General features: G+C 40.9%; 1 protein-coding gene across 1 annotated transcript in view; it reads left to right on the forward strand.

Moving 5' to 3' along the window:
- LOC112214454 (ankyrin repeat and BTB/POZ domain-containing protein BTBD11-A) overlaps positions 1–17,504 on the forward strand; it is a 195,473-nt gene that overhangs the window by 82,672 nt on the left and 95,297 nt on the right. Inside the window, exons 2-3 of the mRNA XM_024373202.2 lie at positions 1,092–1,241; positions 7,329–7,533. Of these exons, the coding sequence (XP_024228970.1) occupies positions 1,092–1,241; positions 7,329–7,533 (355 nt within the window). The remainder of the gene's footprint in view (positions 1–1,091; positions 1,242–7,328; positions 7,534–17,504) is intronic.

Raw genomic sequence — 17,504 nt, forward strand, 5'->3', positions numbered from 1 at the left:
GAGTAGCTGCTGCATTGGGAGCAGCTAATAGCTTACTAATAGCTCTGAAAGTTCCTATCAAAGCAAGTGCCTGTATCATGATGTGTAATTTCTACTGTAACACCATATTTACGTGTGGAGCATAATGTATTCTGTGCATATCCCTTCATGACCGCAGACACGTGATGCAATGATTTCATACCCTTTATGGCGTTATACTCAATTGTGCTTATGTAGCTACATATTTTCATGAGTCTTGTAAAACAATGCTAATGGCATCAAAAAAGTATTGTCTTGTGTTGTATACTTTGAAGCTGCCCTGGTCATGGCTAGAATTTGACGTATTTAGCATTTAGGCCAACCCTAACCCTTGAGGATGAAGGAGTGGGGATTTGGGTGAGATTGTCAGTATAATTGCATACTGGAACTATATTTGATTTGTATGTGAACCTTATGTCCAATAACATAAACCTGTGATCAGTAATCATCTCACGTTTTAGCTGGCAGGGAATTATGTGGCCATTGAGGACAGCAGTGTCGATCAGATGGAAAAATATCTTCTTATACGACTTGGTGGTTTTCCGAGTGCAAGGCTGCCTTATCCACTGCCACCATATTGTGATTTATAGTTAATCACACAGTCTGGTTTGATCTTTCTCCCTCCCATGATGTGATCCAACCTTTCCTGTCGCTCTTTCTTCTCCTGTAGCTACAAGGCATAGCAATTGGTCTTCTTGCCCAGTGCAGCTCTTCCAGTGCAGCTCTCTACAAATGCACATGCTCTTACAAAGATTGTAGAACTCCGTGTTCAAAGAGCTGCTGAACCTTTGACAACATAACCATCTACCACTTAAACTGGTACAATATTTCGACTGATCTTGTTGTTTACCATACTTTCACTGCAACCAGTAGCCTGTAGAGTGTACTGTAAAATTACAGGAACCTTTTAACAGTGTAGCATTTCATGTCATGGTGGAGAGGGAAAGAACAATATGTTTCTGCACAACCATCACAGCAGTAAAGAACTGTCACCCCTGACAAAGAACAATTCAATACCTTTTTTTGTGTACTCACCCCTGACCTCTAACCTCTGTCATATGTGCCCTCACCAGGTGTGCTGAGCTTGCCGGACAATCTGACCCTGCACCGGAACCAGCAGGGCTCTGGGAAGGGTGGCAAGGGCAATGCCAACAATCAGGCCGAACTCCGCAACCTGGAACAGTCCCTACTAGCTACTCGTGTGGGAAGCATCGCAGAGCTCAGTAAGTGTGATTTTACTACCATTGCAGTAGACTACCATTTATCAAGACCTTTGTCGTTCCTCTCCCTCTCTCTAATGGGAGGGATCCATAACTCCACGACATACCCTTTCCGGGAACTAATTTATTACAGCTGTTCCAACACCTGTTTATGAGTCGTGTGGTGGGCGTTTAATGCAAGGGTCACAGGCTTGACGGTGTTTACCGTTGACTTGAAAGGCTGAACCCCACCTCTAACCTCTGACCCTTTGTCTTCTCTCTGTCGTATTTCAAATAGATATATTCTGAACAAAAATATAAATGCAACATGTAAAGTGTTGGTTCAATGTTTCATAGGCTGAAATAAAAGATGCAGAAATTTTCCATACGCACAAAAGCTTATTTCTCTCAAATGTTGTGCCGAAATTTGTTTACATAACTGTTAGTTAGCATTTCTCCTTTGCCAACACAATTCATCCACCTGACAGTTGTGGCATACTAAGAAGCTGATTGAACAGCATGCTCATTACACAGGTGCACCTAGTGCTGGGGACAATAAAAAGCCACTACACAAAATTCTGCCACATATCTCAAGTTGAGGGAGCGTGCAATTGGCATGGTGACTGCAGGAATGTCCACCAGAGCTGTTGCCAGAGAATTGAAAGTTCATTTCTCTACCATAAGCCGCCTCCAACGTCATTTTAGAAAGGTTGGTAGTACATCCAACCGGACTCACAACTGCAGACCACGTGTAACCACGCCAGCCCAGGACTTCCACATCCGGCATCTTAACCTGCGCCATCGTCTGAGACCAGTCACCCAGACAGCTGATGAAACTGAGGAGTATTTATGTCTGTAATAATGCCCTTTTATGGGGAAAAACTAATTCTGACTTGCAGGTCACGGCTCCCCCGTGGGTGGGCCTGGCTCACCAGTGGGTGAGCCTATGCCCTCCTAGGCCCATCCATGGCTGCGCCCCTGCCCAGTCATGTGAAATTGATAGATTCTGGCCTATTTCATTTATTTCAATTGACTTTTTTCCTTATATGAACTAACTCAATACATTTGTGGAAATTGTTGCATGTTGCATTTATATTTTTGTTCAGTATAGTTAACTATTGACAATTGGGGTATGTTTTGGACATGTTTATGTGTATAGGGACATGTTTTGGGCATATTTATATTGTATAGAAGAATACTATGTTCATTGTTGAGAACGAAAATGTATAATTTCGCTTTTCAACCCAACTCTCCAAGGCTATACACATACAGGGTCAGCCGTAGGGTCAGCAGCAGTGCAGCACCCCCGGAGCAGTTAAGTGCCTTGCTCAAAGCAATTTTGGATACTGATGCCAGAAACTAGTCAGATTTCTCACATCAGATCTGTGTGTGTTGGGGGTCAAAGATTATCCAATAAAAGCAGAGTGCCTAAAATGATCTGTAGTTAATAATGTCGACATTGTCTTATTGAAAGTCATGGGTTCTATAATTAAACAAGCCCAACATGTAAGACCCATAACGAATGAACAGGAAGGAAGGAGAATTTTTACACTAAATTATGTCTGAATTTGTCACAGTTACTATTTAAATGGTTTAAATGCATTTAAATAATGTGGCTTATTACCATTCTGAGTGGCCAATCCTAATTAACATGTTGAGTCCTACAGTACATTGCTAGATCAAATCCCAGAGCTGACAAGGTAAAAATCTGTTGTTCTGTCCCTGAACAAGGCAGTTAACCTACTGTTCCTAGGCCGTTATTGTAAATAAGAATTTGTTCTTAACTGGCTTGCCTAGTTAAATAGAGGTAAAACAGTGGCTGTTACATAAATCTTCTGCACTCCTAAAAGAGAACAGAAACAGAAAGTGAAAACAAACTCCACTAAGGGCACTGAAAATGTTAGAGGGAATGATTAGCAACTCTTTTGTACTGAAGTATACAGACCCATTATTCTAAAATGCATCACCAATGACCTCCTCAATATGCTTTACACCTTTGTGAAGTTTCGATATGTTGGGAGAAATACTTACTGCTCTACATTTTTTGGATGTCTGGAAGTATATTTCCATTAGGTACTGTACATTCATGAAATGTATTTGATGGTTTGAATTTCACAGTTTCTGTATGTGTTAGCATGATTAGAAGTACAAAACTCATATTTCTTTATCCTATTCCTGGAGGATTTACAGTCCAAGTTCACTGCAGTATTGGAGTATAAGCAATTAAAATGACTAGCGTTGTTTTGAGCCAGCATTTCACCAGATGTCAGGAGTTGTGTGGGTGTGTGAATTAGCAATGTTATCGTGAGTAGGTGTGTGACTGAGAAAGCACTTGAATGAGGGAGTATGTGAAGGCTTTAGCAAGGGAGTGTGTGAGCATTTTTGTATTATAAGGGAATCACGTGCCATAGAAAATTATAGTATCTTATTGTGTTGTAGAGTGAATGTGATGTTAGGAATCAAGCAAAAGGTGGACGAGACAATATTTTATATATACAGTAGTAACTCTTGACAGATTAACGTATGTCAGCCCTGCTGCTGAATCTGAGTGGATCAGTGTAAATTATTATTTTGATATATCATGATTTCGTGGAAGGGATAATTGAAGTGGGTCAGGGAAAGTTCTCTAGTGGTGCATATTAAATGTTGCCAATTTGCAAAATAGTTGCATTGAAAACATTGTCAGAAAACTCCATATTTTCATTCAGTGTATTGCATTCATTTTGGCTTTGGCAGAGACTTTGAGAGGGGTGGCAGTTGTCTGCTGATTTTGTTCAGTACATATTACACCTCGACCCCCAGAAAGCGAATTGAGTAGCTGGCCAGAGCACACAAGATTTGATTTGGGTTCTGAGATTAACCAGGGAAAATGCAGCGTGGCAAATTCAAATAAATTTATATAAAAATCACATTTTCATTAAATCACACATGTAAGATACTCAATTAAAGCTACACTCCTTGTGAATCCAGCCAACATGTCAGATTTTAAAAAAGCTTTTCGGTGAAAGCACAAGAAGCTATTATCTGATGATAGCACAACAGTAAAGAGGGTAGCATATTTCAACCCCCCAGGCGCTACACAAAACGCAGAAATAAAATATAAAACATGCCTTACCTTTGACGAGCTTCTTTTGTTGGCACTCCAATATGTCCCATAAACATCACAATTGTTCCTTTTGTTCGATTAATTCCGTCCATATATATCCAAAATGTCAATTTATTTTGACCGTTTGATCCAGAAAAAAACAGCTTCCAAAATGCGCAACGTCACTACAAAATATTTCAAAAGTTGCCTATAAACTTTGCCAAAATATTTCAAACTACTTTTGTAATACCACTTTAGTTATTTTTAAACGTTAATAATCGATCAAATTGAAGATGGGTCTATCTGTTTTCAATAGAGGACGAGAGGAAACTAACACTACTTTTCAAGTCTTGGCCAACTCTCAACAGTGTTACCCAGTTCCTAGTTGGCCCTACTTCTTCATTGCACAAATGAATAACCGCAACCAAATTCCAAAGACTGGTGACATCCAGTGGAAGCGGTAAGAACTGCAAACAATTTCCTAAGAAATATTGTTTGCCAATGAGAAGTCAGTGAACAGACAGAGACCTAAAAAAAAACAATCTGAACGGTTAGTCCTCGGGGTTTTGCCTGCTACATAAGTTCTGTTATACACACATACATGATTCAATCAGTTTTAGAAACGTCAGAGTGTTTGCTATCCAAACCTACTAATAATATGCATATCTTATATTCTTGGCATGAGTAGCAGGAAGTTGAAATTGGTCTAGCTATTTATCCAAAAGTGAAAATGCTGCCCCCTATATCTTAAGAAGTTAAACAGGTATTATAAAGCTATTGAAATCAAATTTTATTGGTCACATACGTGTTTAGCAGATGTTATTGCGAGTGTAGCGAAATAATTGTGCTTCTAGTTCCGACAGTGCAGCAATATCTAACAATTTCACAACAAGTACCTAATACACACAAATCTAAGTAAAGGAATGTAATAAGAATATATAAATATATGGATGAGCAATTTAGAGTGGCAAAGGCTAAGATGCAACAGATAGTATAGACTACAGTATATACATAGGAGATGCAAGATATGTAAACATTATTAAAGTGACTAGTGTTGCATTTATTAAAGTGGCCAATGATTTCAAGTCTGTATGTAAGCAGCAGCCTCTCTGTGCTAGTGATGGCTATTTAACAGTCTGATGGTCTTGAAACAGAAGCCGTTTTTCAGTCTCTCGGTCACAGCTTTGATGCACCTGTACTGACCTCACCTTCTGGATGATAGCAGGGTGAACAAGCAGTGGCTCGGTTGGTTGTTGTCCTTGATTATCTTTTTGGCCTTCCTGTGACAAAGGATTTAAAGTTTATACCCGGTGTGAATGCACTATACATTACTTTTTTTTGTCCTCAAGGTAAACAATTGTACAGTACCACACCTACTCATTCAAGGGTTTTTCTTTATTTGTACTATTTCTACATTCTAGAATAATAGTAAAGCCATCAAAACTATGAAATAACACATGGAATCATGTAATAACCAAAAAGTGTTAAATAAATCAAAATATAATTTTATATTTGAGATTCTTCAAAGTAGCCACCCTGTGCCTTGATGACAGCATTGCACAATCTTGGCATTCTCTCCTTTGCACACTCTTGGCATTCTCTCATCCAGCTTCACCTGGAATGCTTTTCCAACAGTCTTGAAGGAGTTCCCAACTATGCAGAGCACTTGTTGGCTACTTTTCCTTCATTCTGCGGTCCAACTCATCACAGAACATCTCAATTGGGTTGAGGTCGGGTGATTGTGCAGGCCAGGTCATCTGATGCAGCACTCCATCACCCTTCTTCTTGGTCAAATAGCCCTTTCCAGCCTGGAGGTGTTGGGTCGTTGACCTGTTGACAAACAAATGATAGTCCCACTAAGTGCGAACCAGATGGGATATCACTGCAGAATGATGTGGTAGCCATGCTGGATTAGTCTGCCTTGAATTAAAAATAAATCACAGACAGTGTCACCAGAAAAGCACCCCCACATGCTTTACGATGGGAACCACACATCCGGAGATCATCCGTTCACATACACTGCGTCTCACAAAGACACGGCGGTTGGTACCAAAAACCTCATATTTGGACACTTCAGACCAAAGGATAGATTTTCACAAGTCTAATGTCCATTGCTCATGTTTCTTGGCCCAAACAGGTCTCTTCTTCTTATTGGTGTCCTTTAGTAGTGGTTTCTTTGCAGCAATTTGACCATGAAGGCCTGATTTCACGCAGTCGCCTCTGAACATGTCAGAGGCTTTTATTATTTTATTAATAGGCTTTTATTCTCTATTTTGGTTAGGCCAGCGTATGACTAGGGTGGGCATTCTAGTTTCTTTATGTCCATGTTTTGTATTTCTTTGTGTTTTGCCGGGTGTGGTTCTCAATCAGAGGCAGATGTCTATCGTTATCTCTGATTGGAAATCATACTTAGGCAGCCTTTTTTCCTTTCGTATTTGTGGGTACTTGACTTTGTTAGTGGCATGATTGCCCAAGTTAAGCTTCACGGTCGTTTCATTGTTTTGTTGGCGACATTCATTTCAAATAAAGAGAAATGTACGCTCATCACGCTTTGGTCCAGTCATTTCCAGGAGGAGCTGTTCTAGCCATAATATGGACTTGGTCTTTTACCAAATTGGGCTATCTTCTGTATACCACCCCTACCTTGTCACAACAAAACTAATTGGCTCAAACACATTCATTAAGTAGAAATGAAATCCCACAAATTTTGACAAGGCACACCTGTTAATTGAAATGCATCCACTTCATGAAGCTGGTTTAGAGAATGCCAAGAGTGTGAAAAGCTGTCATCAAGGCAAAGGGTGGCTATTTGAAGAATCTCAAATATAAAATATATTTCGATTTGTTTAACACTTTTTTTTGGTTACTACATTAATCCATATGTGTTATTTCATAGTTTGATGGTCTTCGCTATTATTCTACAATGTAGAAAACAGTGAAAATTAAGAAAAACCCTTGAATGAGTAGGTGTCCAAACTTTTGACGGCTACTGTACAAACCAAAAATCCCTTTTTTTCCCCTTGTAGGTGATTTGGTGTCACGGGCCATGCACCATCTCCAGCCATTGCGCATTAAGAACCCTAGCAACGGCATGCCAGTTCACCAGAAGAGCGGCACGGTGCACTGGGAGCCTGAGGCACTCTACACTCTCTGCTACTTCATGCAATGTCCCCAGATAGAGTGGGAGAAGCCCAACTTGGAGCCCTCCAAAGTCACCCTGCAGATCGAGAGGTGAGTCCAACCTTGCTCTAAAACATCAAAGAAGTGGCATTTATTTGAGGTGGCTAATCATTTACTTACATACCTTAAGGGAACATTTCGGCATTTGCCGTATGGTTAGTGAGAAAGTCCACATTGCAAATGTACGGTCCCTTACTAGACGTCCGAAAACGTTTTTAAAATTCGCGGACGGCGTCGGGCCGAGCGGCAGGGCCGGACCTACCAGGAAGTCATCAAATGAACTTTGTCGGACATTCGGTTTCCGTTTCACAAAAATAATAAGATTTTGGTCATTTTTCCACTGTCCCAGAATATCCCACAGGGGGCATAAGCAATCATATTGCTATTGGACAAAACATCACGATTCACGACGGGGCCTTATCTCGAAAACGGAAAATATTTGAAGCCGAAACTCGGTGAGCGTAGGTTTGGCATAATGGGCAGTTGGCCCCGAACAAGATGGCGTCCAGGCCTCAACGGTTTTTGAGTTATGGCCATTTATCTGGGATTAAAGGTCCAAAATGAAAATAGAGAAATTATTTTTCCACTTCATGTCAAAGTCAAGGAGCCTCCGGTGTCAATAAAAAAAGAACCAGCCATTTATCTATCGTCATTTTAAGAGAAATCGTACAATGACAGATTGGTGATGTTCACGGATAGGTGTTTTTTTTTTTCAACGTTTACAGATCCAGTTGCAGGGTGTTCTTACGAATCTTTTTAAAGTGTGCTGCGGAGCTCTGCGAGATTTCTGTGATTTTCTATGATTTTCTGAAATAACACACACTCACTAAACCCTCTGTAAATAACTCAGTTCTTAACGTAAAGACTTAAAACTCAGGATTCTGTAAAGGCATAACCCAATCAGGATATGGGTTTATTTATAGCTTCCTGTGCCAACCGGAAGTGCCTTAAATGATGTCATAGTGGCAGTTTCCAAGGGTTAAAAAGGTCAGATCTTTTCAAAACTTCATATGTGTGATTAGGCAATCCCCATAAACTGTAAGTCAGTCATTTCTCCCAACAGATGTCAAAGAAAAGCTCTCACACACACACACAGCAAGGATGGAGTGACAAAGTGCGGTGCTTAAAGACACAGAGAGCAGGCAATGGCATTACCATATACCCTAGGCCGTGCCGAGTTCAACGAGATATCCCGCTTGACCGTAGCTCGCTTGCATTTTACAACCATATTTTTATTTTTGGGTTACCAGGTGCCTATTTTAAACAGTCCATAAAGCACTCCGGGCGGCCCCCATGGATAGAGGGCCGTAGTAGGGTACTCCCATAGCGGGCATGGACAATAGGAGTCCCGGTAAATGCATTTACAACCATATTTTTATTTTTGGGTTACCAGTTGCACAACAATGCACGTGCATTTGCAATATGATTCTATAGTGAAAAAACACCACCAAATGGACATGATGAAATCAACACAACGAGTGATGGAAAGGAACAACTATCACTGCTCGGCCATCCTGTGTTCATCTGGCCAGTCAATTTTGCATTTCTGCAGGATTTTTGAGCATGTCAAATTTCATATGGTAAATGCCCATTGAACCATATTGCAAATGCACGTGCACTTGCAATATGATTGTATGTGAAAAAACATCACAAAATGGACAGGATGAAGTCAACACAACGAGCGATGGAAAGGAGCAACTATCACTGCCAGGCCATCGCGAGTTCATCTGGCCAGTCAATTTTGCATTTCTGCAGGATTTTTGAGCATGTCAAATTTCATATGGTAAATGCCCATTGAACCATATTGCAAATGCACGTGCACTTGCAATATGATTGTATGTGAAAAAACATCACAAAATGGACAGGATGAAGTCAACACAACGAGCGATGGAAAGGAGCAACTATCACTGCCAGGCCATCCCGAGGTCATCTGGCCAGTCAATTTTGCATTTCTGCAGGATTTTTGAGCATGTCAAATTTCATATGGTAAATGCCCATTGAACCATATTGCAAATGCACGTGCACTTGCAATATGATTGTATGTGAAAAAACATCACAAAATGGACAGGATGAAGTCAACACAACGAGCGATGGAAAGGAGCAACTATCACTGCCAGGCCATCCCGAGTTCATCTGGCCAGTCAATTTTGCATTTCTGCAGGATTTTTGAGCATGTCAAATTTCATATGGTAAATGCCCATTGAACCATATTGCAAATGCACGTGCACTTGCAATATGATTGTATGTGAAAAACATCACAAAATGGACAGGATGAAGTCAACACAACGAGCGATGGAAAGGAGCAACTATCACTGCCAGGCCATCCCGAGTTCATCTGGCCAGTCAATTTTGCATTTCTGCAGGATTTTTGAGCATGTCAAATTTCACATGGTAAATGCCCATTGAACCATATTGCAAATGCACGTGCACTTGCAATATGATTGTATGTGAAAAAACATCACAAAATGGACAGGATGAAGTCAACACAACGAGCGATGGAAAGGAGCAACTATCACTGCCAGGCCATCCCGAGTTCATCTGGCCAGTCAATTTTGCATTTCTGCAGGATTTTTGAGCATGTCAAATTTCATATGGTAAATGCCCATTGAACCATATTGCAAATGCACGTGCACTTGCAATATGATTGTATGTGAAAAAGCATCACAAAATGGACAGGATGAAGTCAACACAACGAGTGATGGAAAGGAACAACTATCACTGCTCGGCCATCCTGTGTTCATCAGGCCAGTCAATTTTGCATTTTTGAGCATGTCAAATTTCATATGGTAAATGCCCAAGGGTTAGAAAAGTCACATCTCTCCAAAACTTCATATGTGTGACTAGGTAACCCTCCTAAACTGTAAATCAGTCATTTCCCCCAGGAGATGTCAAAGAAAAGCTCTCATACACACACACAGCAAGGATGGAGTGAAAAACTGCGTTGCTGAAAGACACAGAGAGCAGGCAATGGCATTACCATAATCCCTAGGCTGTGCCGAGTTCAACGAGATATCCTGCTTGACCGTAGCTCGCTCGGTCTGAGCGCAGCGACCATTAGAAAAGTAGGCCCAAAATGAAGCCTGCCCCACAACGTCATTTGCTTTTGGGTGACAGCGGCAGAACCGTTAGGTTTAGAAGGAAAATTCAACCACAGGAATGTTCCTAAGGTCCTTCCGATCCGTGCAAGCCTAACCTTGACCGTGTGGCATTAACCCTTAACAGTTAAAAGAAGGTGTTTACATCAAACAGTTTGCATTGACTTCTCTCCCCATAGGAATACATTGCCTGCACCCCTAAATTCAACCTGTCTTCGGTAACAGTTCATCAAGCCACTATGAGGTCTACCTGTGTTGATTCTAAGCTTCCTTGAGCAACCGGAAGTGGTTAAAATCACCCTAAAAGTGTATATCCATACCCTGCCTGCAGTTTGATAGACATAGTGCATTCAACCCTGTGTAAATCAGTCAATTCTTAACGTAAAGACTTAAAACTCAGGATTCTGTAACAGCATACCCCAATGAGGATATGTGTTGACTTACAGCTTCCTGTGCCAACCGGAAGTGTCATAATTGGTGTCTCAGGGGCTGTTTCGAGGGGTTAAAAAAGTCAGATCTTTCCAAAACTTCATATATGTGATTAGGCAACCCCCATGAACTGTAAATCAGTCATTTTTCCCATAAAATTTCAAAGGAAAAATAAATCACACTAAAACACAACTTGGAAGGAGGGACATATTGGGGTGCGTAGAGACAGACAGTGACTGCTATAGTTAGCTTGGTTCGAGCTAAAAAATAACCGTCAGACCTAGAGTTCCGAAACTTTAGAAACCTGTTCTAGACCTCAGGTCGATAGTGCGTGGTGAGTTAGGTGGCTCTAGAAGGTTCTCGGACCGAGAAACAGCCTCGTACATTTGCAATGATTTCAATTCATTTTGACCATTACGAAAATGACGACATTTAGAAAAGTCTCAGAGACGCAAGGCTAGGTGCATTGAAACCGGCTCGGCCCATAGAGACAGACCCCAACGTTTCTGTCCGATAGCTCATTCAAGGACCCCGTAGCAAGGCATGGAAAAAGTGGATTTTCAGCACCAATTAGGGTTTTACTCGGGCACCGAAGGACCTATCGAGCCGAAACTCGGGATTCGGGGTCGCCTCACATAGGCCTTCACATATTGTCCGACCTGGACCCGCAGCTAGAACGTAACTATGTGTTTTACGTTTTTATTATGTTTTAAACCGAAGGCGCTGTGAATTATGGGACTGCTCTGACATATGTGATAGTTGGCTTCTAAATGAGTAGGAAAAAGTGGGTTTGGTGTTAATTGATATCAGTTTGGTGTCATAATGACATCTAATTGACTGATGGACACTGACTTGCTAGTTGACTTTTGTACATTTGCAATGTGTTTAAACGGAGAGGGACCATCACCAAAATGGCATTCTGAAATCAACACAAAAAATGGCATCACCATAGTCTCCAGACTGTGCCGAGTTCAACGAGATGCCCCGCTTGACCGAAGCTCGTTCTGAGTGCAGCGACCTTGAAAAAAAGAAGGCCCAAAATGAAGCCTGCCCCACAATGTCATTTGATTTTGGGTGGCAGTGAGAGAACCGTTAGGGTGAGAAGCACAATTCGACCTCAGGTACGTTCCTAAGGTCCTCCCGATCCGTGCAAGCCTAACCTTGACCCTGTGGCATTAACCCTTAACAGTTAAAAGAAGGTGTTTACATCAAACAGTTTGCATTGACTTCTCTCCCCATAGGAATACATTGCCTGCACCTCTAAATTCAACCTGAAGCCTATGTGGGTTATGAATGCCTAATGAACCTGTCTTCTATGACAGTCCATCAGACCACTATGAGGTCTACCTGTGTCGATTCTAAGCTTCCTGGAGCAAACGGAAGTGGTTAAATTGACCCAAAAGGTGTTTTGATGTACATCACCTTCAAAGGTGAAAATGACCCCATTCAACCCTGTGTAGATCGTAGATAGGTCAATTCTTAACTTAAAGACTTAAAACTCAGGATTCTGTAGGTTTCTATGTCAGTCAAGACATGTGTTGACTTATAGCTTCCTGTGCCAACCGGAAGTGCCTTTAATTGGGTCACACTGTCTGTTTTGAAGGGTTAGAAAAGTCACATCTCTCCAAAACTTCATATGTGTGACTAGGTAACCCTCCTAAACTGTAAATCAGTCATTTCCCCCAGGAGATGTCAAAGAAAAGCTCTCATACACACACACAGCAAGGATGGAGTGACAAAGTGCGGTGCTTAAAGACACAGAGAGCAGGCAATGGCATTACCATATACCCTAGGCCGTGCCGAGTTCAACGAGATATCCCGCTTGACCGTAGCTCGCTTGCATTTTACAACCATATTTTTATTTTTGGGTTACCAGGTGCCTATTTTAAACAGTCCATAAAGCACTCCGGGCGGCCCCCATGGATAGAGGGCCGTAGTAGGGTACTCCCATAGCGGGCATGGACAATAGGAGTCCCGGTAAATGCATTTACAACCATATTTTTATTTTTGGGTTACCAGTTGCACAACAACGCACGTGCATTTGCAATATGATTCTATAGTGAAAAAACACCACCAAATGGACATGATGAAATCAACACAACGAGTGATGGAAAGGAACAACTATCACTGCTCGGCCATCCTGTGTTCATCAGGCCAGTCAATTTTGCATTTTTGAGCATGTAAAATTTCATATGGTAAATGCCCATTGAACCATATTGCAAATGCACGTGCACTTGCAATATGATTGTATGTGAAAAACATCACCAAATGGACATGATGAAATCAACACAACGAGTGATGGAAAGGAACAACTATCACTGCTCGGCCATCCTGTGTTCATCAGGCCAGTCAATTTTGCATTTTTGAGCATGTCAAATTTCATATGGTAAAATACAACTAAAGTATGTTGATACAGTTCTTATACGTGTGTAATTGACACAAAATTACAAAAAACGGTCCAGAAAGCACTTTTTAAGGGTGTGTGAAGTTTTTACAAAATTTTGACATTTTTACTTTTGACTTTTGACTTCCTATGAAATCATATTGAAAATGGACAAAACATATTACTTATGCCCATGTAAAAAAAAAAAAAAAAAAAAAATATGATGATAAAATTGGACAAAAGTATATTCATACAGTTCTTACACATGTGTAATTGACAAAAAAATCGAAAGAATTTCGAAAAACGGTCCAGAAAGCACTTTTTAAGGGGTGATAAGTTTTTGACAAAAAATCATTTTTTCAAAATTTTGCTTTTGGATGTTGACTTGGGTGACATTTCCAATATGAAAAACCATGGTGGAGCGAATTCGCCACCTGTTGAATTTTTAAAGTGTTACAATAGGCACTATACACTTTGCATGAATCAACGCCGAATTGGGTGGTATTGGCCAATGTGTATATGGTTTGTCCGATGCCAATGACTTCCCATTCATTTTTGTCCACTTCAGGGGGTATTCCCTTACATACATACATTCGTGCTTGTTAAATATGGAGCAAAAGTGTGTAGCACTAGCAATGGAAAACAATGTAAATCATTAAAAGTTATCTTAAATTAAAAGTTACCCAAAAGTTATCTTAAAGCCACGCCCGACTAAGCTTCACCTCCACTCCAGGAACCCGTTGCTACATTAAACCATTAAAGGTTCCTCCAAGAACCCGTCAACAAACCAAAGGTTGAAATATGAACCATTGACGACATAGCGTATTAGCCAGTGTTGCATTTTCAGTGTAACATTTCTAGTGTTAAGTGTAAAAGAACCCCAGTATTGGTGTTAATAATAAGTGTTAAACAAAACCACCTCCATTAGTATCATATTTCCCAGCATGCTCTATTGTAGGTTGATTTTTTTTCAAATTGTTTCAAGATCTTTCTTTTTGTTTTTCATTGATTCATTGATCTTATGCTACTCAAATATGAATAACACAACTTTTCCTAACTAATCCAATCTGTTACTTGGACTTATTGCACCCGTTATTGAAATGGTTTAGGTAGAGTCCTTTATAATGAGTCTCGACAGTCATTTTCAATTCAGGGTGTGGGTGAGTACACATTCCAACTGTTGGATATGAACTTTGGCCGAATTCCAATAGAAATTGCACATCACTTTGCAAGCCATCATAATAGGACTTGCAGACTTGAAAACCTTGAGTTTCATGGTAAAACTAGTCCCTCAAAAAAGTATTGATGGGTCGTTCGCATATAGAATAGAACTTGGGAGCCAGCTCGTTGAACGTTGGGAGCCAGCTCGCATATTAGAAGAGCTGAATCTATTTATAAAATTATTTTAAAAATGAAGTTATGAATAATCAAAAGATTTAAAGAATATGGAATAGAATTAACTAATTCAAATAATGAAAATATATAATAATATAGGCCTAAATGCTCAAGCCCACAGATATTCGTTCGGAATCTCTGCTCAGACGACCAGCCTCACCTGTTGTTCCTGTCAATCAGACACACAGTGTCAACCAATGAAACAAAGATGAGTGAGGGAAGGCCGAGCCAACTCACTCAGTCACACACTTTACAGCCGAGGAGAGAGAGGAAGGACAGCTGTGAAATGAGTCGGAAGTACAGTAGCATTTGGATGCATGTTTAATGTAGACAATGTTAGAGCACAGTGTAGAATTTGCCAAAACAAAATCTCATATAAAGCCTGTTCTATGCACAACCTACAACGGCATATGCGAACTGTGCACCCAACTGTGAAGCTAGCTGTAGCTGCGCTTCGAGAAACTAGCAGGCCTGCTAGTGATAGTGGTGGAGCCAGCACCTCCACACGTGGAGAAGTATCCACTCAGTCAAGTAGGCCTACTCCACAGTCTTCTATGGACCAGTGTATGCCAAAGTCTAGGTCTGTAGCAAAACAAGGCCAAATTGATATTGTATTGGCTAAAATGATTGCAACCGATTTCCAGCCATTTTTGATTGTGAAGGACAGAGGTTTTAGAAATCATAGCAATAGTCTAAATCCAAATATACATAATTCCAAGCAGGAAAACCCTTTCAAAATAACATATTCCACAACTGTACGAGATCACACAGGCTTCAGTGTGGAAAAGAGTTCAAAAAGCTACTGCAGTTTGCCTTACCACTGACTACTGGACATCAAGGGTAACCACTTCTTACATGTCAGTTACAAGTCACTTCATTGAAGATTTTTCAATGTCTAGCTGTCTTCTGGACTGCTTTGAGTACAGCGACAGACACACCTCAGAGAACTTGGCAGAGGAAGTGTTGAGAGTGGCCAGATAATGACAAGTAGATGGAAAAGTGGTCTGTTGTGTCAGCGACAATGCAGCTAACATAACCAAAGCCATGAACATTTTAAAATGGATGCATCATCCATGTCTTGCCCACACAATCAAACTGATTGTAAGAGATGCTCTGAAGGTGGTGAAGCCCACAGGTGGACATAATCCTTCCACAGGAGCACAGCAGGTGCTGAAAAATTTAAGTCTACACAACGCCAGATTGGGATGCATTATTTTTCATAACAAACCAATGCATTTTTTATTTATTTTCTTTTTAAAGAAAACAACCCAACTATAGTGGTTGCTCAACTAAAAGTTTTGCGATTATGCTGTGTGGGATTTAGAGGTAATTTGTGGTTTAGTACGGTACCCCGCGTGACTACTTCATTGCTCCAGACCAGCGCAAGGGGGAGTTAGAGCACGATTATGCTTTTGGTTCCCAAGGCACTACTGTGTCTCTAAAAACACACTTACTTGTTACTACTCGTCAGTGTTACTTACTAAAACTGTTGTTACACTAATGTTTTTATTCTAAGAGAAACTTAGACTACAATTAGAGTGTGGAAATGTTATGATTATTTTGCTCTTACTGTAGTACTGTAGCCTACTCCTGACCAGTCATGTTGTACAGCGCCTGAGTGGTGCAGTGGTCTAAGTCATCGCAGTGCAAACTACGTTGCTACAGATGCTGGTTCAATACCTGTGCCGGCTGCGGCCCGGAGACCTATAGCATGTGTTTATTAGGCTACTATGGTAAAGTGCCTAATTCCTTACATAATGGAGAGCAGGCCATGTCCAGACTTTCTCGTTGACCTCAAGTACTCATTACCTCTGTCTTTAATGTTTTTTGGGTTGCCTCAGTCATGGACAGAAACTTTTGAGACACAGTATTAATGATGAACACCCGGAGGTTCACTGGTAAGCCACATTTGTTTCAGGATCCATCCCAGTTGGTATTCTGTGTCCACTCATGGTATCTCTCTTCAGTTTAACATCCTTGGAATAGCAGAACAGCATAATGGTCTGGACGCCCTCGCTGTGCCTGGTGAGCAATTGATCAAATTCTGTTGTCAGAAGAGGAATGGAAATGTCAGGGTGAATCGACGACCTGACGAACCCGCCAGGTATGTTGACTCTGCCTGTCGGAGGTGGAGTTCCAGAGCTCACATGCCTGGCATGTGTTGTGACTCCATCTCATTCCTTGCCCTCTTCAACGCATCATTCTCTACCTGACTCTCCGCCAATGCCGTGTGACTCTCCGACAATGACGAGTGACTCTGCCAATACCGCCTGGCTCTGGACCAATGCATCAGCTGTCGCCCTTTCTGCTGGTCTGCCTTCAATGACTCGAACTCGGTCTTCAAAGTTGGAATCTGATCCATGTGCACCTTCATCAGATAAGCAGAATGATACCGCCCTGAGTCCCTATCGATTACAGTGGCCTATGATAGAAACGGTAGATCAATTAAGAATTAAAAGTGACTCCAACACACAAATGCTGCATACTCATTTTAAGAATCTAGCAAAACGAACCACTTTCTTGGCAAGCATGCATTTGTTTCGGTGCGTGGTTGTATGCTCTGCAAAAACACATTCTCATTTTTAGTACACAATTATTTATTTTTATTTAACCTTTTATTTAATTATCGATTTTTATTACACAGTATACCTACACAATTATTTTTAAGAAAATGCATTGAAACAAAAATACCTTTTAGTTTTTGTGATCCTCTCAGCTCC

This window comes from Oncorhynchus tshawytscha, linkage group LG15, assembly GCF_018296145.1.
Source record: "Oncorhynchus tshawytscha isolate Ot180627B linkage group LG15, Otsh_v2.0, whole genome shotgun sequence".
NCBI lineage: Eukaryota > Metazoa > Chordata > Actinopteri > Salmoniformes > Salmonidae > Oncorhynchus > Oncorhynchus tshawytscha.